Source organism: Opisthorchis viverrini (assembly GCF_000715545.1).
Source record: "Opisthorchis viverrini unplaced genomic scaffold opera_v5_53, whole genome shotgun sequence".
NCBI lineage: Eukaryota > Metazoa > Platyhelminthes > Trematoda > Opisthorchiida > Opisthorchiidae > Opisthorchis > Opisthorchis viverrini.
The window spans coordinates 806426-813074 of record NW_008751710.1 but is presented as its reverse complement, the minus strand read 5'-3'; the positions used below and the strand labels follow the sequence as shown (position 1 = coordinate 813074).

General features: G+C 46.5%; 2 protein-coding genes across 2 annotated transcripts in view; one reads left to right on the top strand and one right to left on the bottom strand.

Annotated features, from left to right (window-relative positions):
* Positions 1 to 2277, top strand: part of T265_13302 (hypothetical protein) — a gene marked incomplete at both ends in the record, with an annotated part of 3862 nt that extends 1585 nt beyond the window's left edge. Inside the window, 2 exon segments of the mRNA XM_009168251.1 lie at positions 1109 to 1295; positions 2132 to 2277. Of these exon segments, the coding sequence (XP_009166515.1) occupies positions 1109 to 1295; positions 2132 to 2277 (333 nt within the window).
* Positions 1 to 6649, bottom strand: part of T265_03670 (hypothetical protein) — a gene marked incomplete at both ends in the record, with an annotated part of 58458 nt that overhangs the window by 15119 nt on the left and 36690 nt on the right. The window lies entirely within an intron of this gene.

The window sequence follows — 6649 nt, the reverse complement described above, 5'->3', positions numbered from 1 at the left end:
AGGTTGCCTAAGCCTAGACGGGAGAAGTCGAGATGCAGAGGTCGGATTCGAACCACGGACCTTCCGGTCAGTAAATTCAAGCTCTAACCACTGAGCAATCTCGAGATGGCTGTTGTTCCAACCAACTCTGTTAGCCCCCTAAATACGCTCACTCATTTGTATACCAATTTGATTTTTTTACGGTAGACTCATCTGGATCGCTCGTTTATGCTATTCCCCAGCTGGTGCTGAACTCGAGGGTTAATTTAAAATTGCCATTCATTGGAAAGGTTCCACATGCGGTTAGGTCAGTCTGTAGTCCTGGCCATTGATTTAAACTGAAGCACGACCGGTACAGTGTGGGGTTACCACAGGTCGAATAAGACGGAACCACGTTCAACAGTTTTATCGATAAGGTTTCACCAGCGAATTAATGCAGCCTAACTTGTCACCAGTTGAACCACAGTACGAAATGGATTAAAACGCGGGCTACTGACTGCGAGAATTATGGCCCCATCTGACTTTCCTGCTGTCCATTCTGAGTTGGTCAACGTGGGCATTACTTCAGGCCTCATGTTCCTTTCGACCCATCTATTAGCTGTCTTCGCGTAAAGTTTAAAAGTACACTACAGGGGTGAGACAGCGGACATCAATTCAACCACAGTCGATCATCGTTCACCGTTTCGGAGCCGTGCAGGATAAACAAATGCGCAACCGGGATAAAATTAATTAAAAACCAGCGACCAAAGAGACTGCTTTGCAGAAGAAAAACAAGCTGCTTCTCGCTGCTTCCCAGAACCAAATACCGATAAGAATAAACTCCTAATTAGAGTTCTCACACCTCAGTGAAGATAATTGATTTTATGTAGAAATCAGTGCAAGCTGAGGGTACGAATAACGGATTAGGGGGCGATTCGTTCGACGCACTAAAAAATGGGCAATTCAATCGACATTATACCGACGTCACGTAAAACATTCGCGAGCGAATTTCGAAGAAAAATTAGGTGTACCGAGAACGTTAATTTGGCTCCAGTAGAATCGAGAATCTCACCAGTCACGTGAGTGAAGCTTTCTATAGTAGGGGTCGTCAGGCCGTGTGTAGCCAGCGCCAACCTCAACAGGCGTCTAGATTAAGGCTGAAAGGCGAGATTGGCCCAAGTGGTTAGAGCACGAATTTACTGACCGGAAGGTCCGTCGTTCGAACCTGGCCTCTGCCTCTCGACTTCCTCTGTCTAGGCTTGGACAACCTGGAAGTATCCCACCCTTTGTGCTTCTTTCGGGTGACATGGCAGTTAGTCAGCGAAAGGGTGTTCCAGGTGAATGATTATCACTTTCATCAAGGCTGAAAGATTGCACTCTGCACCTTGTAAAACTATGGGGCTTTGGATATCAGTAGAATCTGAAAACAGCATACAAGAAACGTGGAATATGCACCGTTTACGAAATGCACTTCTAACCAAATAATGCCATACTTTAAATCCATACTTGACTGCCTCACTTATCCTGTCTGTGATCGGGAAATTTTGGTCCCCCCGTTTTGCGCGGCTTCTACCATGGCTAAACAAGCATATTTGATAAATTAAGTTCAAACAATCGATAGTTTTACAATTATTTCGACTGCGGTATCCGACACAGTAAAAAATCTCTCTGGTCATGTTCTGATTTGAGATTCTTCACATGCAACTGGTGCAACGACACATACTACTGATGAAACGTGCGACTAGTAGTAGTGGAACGTTTAAAACCTGGAGGACAAATGAGGAGGTTGACTTTTCCACAAACTCTGTGCAAATGAGGTTTTTTTCACCTCCGTGTCCACCACCTAGTAACTGAGCCGTTCGTGAATAAACAACTCTACAATCGAAGGCACCTTTCCTTTCATTCTACCATGCCTAAGTGACCACATTTAATGAGTGATGTGCGCACCATCTTGGTACAAACGATCAATAGCTCCACAATCGCTTCGGACGTGACATACGACATAGTTCTGGTCATGTATCGTTTTGAGTTTCTTCACATGCAACCGGTAATGATATCGACACACAAATGCACACATCATTCACTTACGGACTAATCAATGGTTGTCTACATCGCGATCAGTGATGAACGTGAAATATCGTCGAGTAAGAGAAGCTGCATCGTCTCGATAAAGCAACTAACTTTGACAATACTATGCGGTCGGTTCTGGAAGGCGAGGTCACTTTTGGGGCGATTCGGTCCCGCTATAAGAGAATAGATGCAGATGTGCCATTGACGCACTCCGTTGTGATAGAAAAGAAAGAAAGCGTTCAGCTGTAGCACCCCACCCGGTGTCTAGCTGCCATGCCACTTGAAGGAAGCACAAGGGCTGGGATACTGCCAGGTTGCCCAAGCCTAGACAGGAAAAGTCGAGGGGCGGAGGTCGAATTCGAACCACGGGCCTTCCGGTCAGTAAATTCGCGCTCTAACCACTTGGGCCATCTCGCCCGTTGTGATTATACGGGCTGAAGCGAAATTCTAATTACATTTATATAGACTGTAGGCTATAGACTACATTGAGACAGACATTATTAGGCGTAAGTGGGTACGGTTCGTGCTCATCGTACAACAAATATAAAACGTTCAGTTGTAGCATTCTTTCGGTGCCAAGCTGTCATGCCATTCGAGGGAAGCACAACGGCTGGGATACTGCCAAGTTCGAACCCAGGGACCTTCTGGGTTCGCACTAGCCACTGAGCCACCTCGCATTCATGTGAGTTAGCGCGGTCAGGGTTATGAAGAAAAAATTGTCCCACCATTTTGACAAACACTGATGCCAATCAAGGTCCGAAACTCCGGCTTAATGAAGACAAAAAACCAGCGTCGTCCGTGTGTGATCGAACTAGTTACCCAGTCCTGTGTATCCTGGGCATCGCAATCCCCTAGGAGAAGCTTCAGCTAGCAAAACGGTTATCACGCGAATTTACTAATCGGAAGGTCCATGGCTCGAACCCAAACCCGGCATCTCAACTGCTCCTATCTAGGCCTGAGAAACCAGGCAGTAACTCAGCCCTCGTTATTTCCATTGAGTGGTAGTGAAAGGATGTCACAATGAATAATGTTTCCCTAATATGGACGATTTCGAGGAGCGACCACTCTTTCACCTTGTCTCCACGGTAGCGTTCGTCATCGGCCACAACTTAATGTGAGATCTCCCTGAAATCCGCAACCTCTTGGATAGGCCAAATGGTACCTTTCATAGCTGGACTAATGTACACGTATACCTCGAAACAAACTGTCACAGGAGCGAAGCTACTGCCACGGGATATCCGCCGTTTCTCGATTAACCCTGCCTGAGCAATCCAGCAATATCTCAGCTCTCGCACTCGCGTTGCATGAAAGCCATGCACCAAAAGGCTGTCAGCTACATTAGGCTGCTTCGTGTACAATCATGCGAAGAATCGAAGAGGAGGTCAATCCATGACCTTGTAGCAGTGTATGAAAGCTATTACCAGCAAACCCAGCTGTGCTGATCATTGATACCTCTTTAGATGAGGGATCCAAGAAGAGACACGTCAATGGCTGGAGATATTGTCAGACATGGCCCAGTCGTGTCCTCAATGGCGTGCATGCATCTAAGCTGTCACCCTCAACGCGTAGCTCCACTCTCAATCACCTGGTGAAGTACTCTACTGACGCCCATGTATTGACGCATCAGTTGTATCATCTGCTACTTCCAATGCATATCTATCTATCCCACCTCCCCAAATCACTGACAAACGAAACTGTGGCAGCTACAACTCCCCACCTCACCGTGCGGCAAGTACGCGGTTTTTACAGCTGATGATGATGGCGGCTCAAAGGCACTGAGCTCCACAAGGATGTACCACAGATGAACTATTGCGGTAATGAAAAAGATCCCACTTCCGTGCATGACAAGATAATACCACAAGATTCATATTACAGAATCTGCGGTTCAGTGGTTAGAGCGCGAATCTACTGACCGGAAGGTCCGTGGTTCGAACCCGACCTCCGCATCTCCACTTCCCCTGTCTGGGCTTGGGCAAACCTGACAGTATCTCATCCCTTGTGCTTCCTTCGGGCAGCATGGCAACTAGGCACCGAAAGGGTGTTACAGCTGAAAGATCTTATCATAAAGTGGTCATACAGATGCCTACAGTTGCTTATAAACTACCACGTCAACTAGCGAGCCGGCTTCCCTCAAACATGTGCACACATGAGACGTGCACAAACGCAAACGAGGGAAAAGCGACTAGACATAACACACCCCTGTGGTTTCCAGTCCAATTTGTGCATACACAGTTCAATGTCATTTAGATTTGCGGTTGTTCGCCACAACAGGCGTTCTTCGCAAGAATGACCTCAATATCAGTGATCGATGGGTCGATTGTCCAGAGAATTCATTGTTTGGGGGCAACAGCACACCGTTGTCTATCGGGAGTTCACACTCCCACGAAAACCACGTAACAGAGCAATGTCATCGTCCCGCGAGGTTCGTCATCAATTTTACTGTTCACACTACCTGTCCACATCACTAAGTGTGATAGAATTCCCACAGTTTTCCAGTTCAGCAATTTTCCCGCACCATTGGTTTGTTTATTATCCTTGTCCCATGTTGGGTGTTGGCTAAAAAACAACACGACCGGAATAGAACGCGCCACATAGAATTAAAAAAGATGTTGATAATCATCGAGAGATTGTTTCAACCGATCGATCCTTCGAGATGTGTAATGAAAACTATTTTTGACAGCTGATCCGCTTCGCAGCTTCATCTTTATTAGCAATAAACTTGAGACACTATGAATTTTGTCAAACCCACGGTATTGGCTTGATCGACTTTCAAGACCGATTAAACTTATATGGAATGGAATATTTCTGGCGGACGTTGATGTAACAATCAAAGCATGGCCGGCGTTTTTTCAATGCCGCGATTGAAACTCTCACCCCGAGCTCAATCCCAACAGAAGTCTGCTAATCGTTCAGCTGTAGCACCCTTTCGGTGCCTAACTATCATTCCACCCGAAGGAAGCACGAGGGTTGGGATACTGCCAGATTTCCCAAGCCCAGACAGGGGAAGTCGAAAGGCAGAGGTCGGGTTCGAACCACGGACCTTCCGGTCAGTAAATTCGCGCTCTAACCACTGAGCTATCCCGCCCAGGGAAATTACTAACCGTAAGGTTCATGGTTCGAACCCAACCAAGGCATATCGACTGCTCCTGTGTTGGCTTGAGCAAGCTCACAGTACGTCAACCCTCGAACTTCCTTCAGGTGGCATGACAGCTATGCACCGAGAAGATGCTACAGTTGAGCTGTTATTGTCATCATTACTATTATTAGTATCAGTTAAGTTTTGGTTGGGAAAATAAATAAATAAATAGTGGTTTAGGTGGTCACTGCCATGCCACCCGAAAAGAGCATGAGGACCGAGATTTTGCAGGTTTCCCACTCCTAGACAAGAGCCGAGGAGATACAGAGGTCGGGTTCGAACCACAGACCTTCGGGTCAGTCAGCGGCATAGCCAATGAGCTATTTCGAGCCCGTGGACCACATAGGGATGATATAGGTTGTGAGTTTGGAGTTGCATTTGTACCCGCGTGATGAATACTACCCAAAATGTTCACAGCAAAAGTTCTGATATTAGATTACGACTGAAAGATCAGGTCAACTTCAAAGTTGGACCTGTTGGGTAAATTATTCCTGCCAGGGCTTCGGATTTGTTTCGACCCCATGATACTTATTGGCCACATGACAGAAGTGCGCGCAAAAAAAGAACGTCAAACATGAATGTTCCGAAAATTTTACGCGACTTCCCGGGTGTTATTGTTTATGGATTTGTGTGAGCAACCGCATCAGCTGATCTACTAAGGCCCTGCTAAATTGCTTAGGATAGGTTCATCCACTCAAGAGAAACTTTTCAAAATAGACACCTCACGAGAACCACGACTGTGAACCGCCTGAAGGGAATTCTCTACAATCGAACAAAAACTTTACCTGTGCTGATTTTCTTGGAGAGGGGGGCTATGGTGAATTGCCGTGAATTACGATTGTTTCTTTTTTTTTGGGGGGGGGGTGAAACAAAAGCTTTTCTAACTTTGGGACCGATTGGGAAGTCATCGTTTCGGAGGGGTTTGGTAAACAATCGGTGCATTTATTGCTGGGCAATGTTTCGCTTTTGACAAAAAAAACTTCGTCAGTCCAAGTGAGTAAGCAGGTTGACTGGGTTTTAAGGCAGTCAGGGAATTAATCCGTGAGATTCCCTATGACTAGTGACGTGATCAGTGCTGGGTGTTTGTTGATTAGTGGGGATGACTAGGCTTTACGATTCTCAATTATATACACCACAGCGACTGGTGGTCGAGGCGGTGGAAATCGCCAAGCATCCCAGTGTGAATAGAATAGAGGGAGTAGAACTTGCAAACGTGTGGAGAGTGGTCTTAGATCAGCCGAGATGACACGAAGCGGTGTGCAGTTATCAGCGAAATCGCCTGGGTCTAAGAGTACAAAAATCCAAGTAGCGTTAGATCCAACTAACCACCTCATCCCCAAACCAATCGTCCCAGCACCCTTGGACGAACACAGGTGAACGAAATCTGTGAACCACTCCAAGAGGAATTTTCCATTAAGGTGCCCTAGACTAAAGAAGCAGGGACGAAAAAATCTGGGTTCATCGTAAGGACGAACCCCCCCCCCC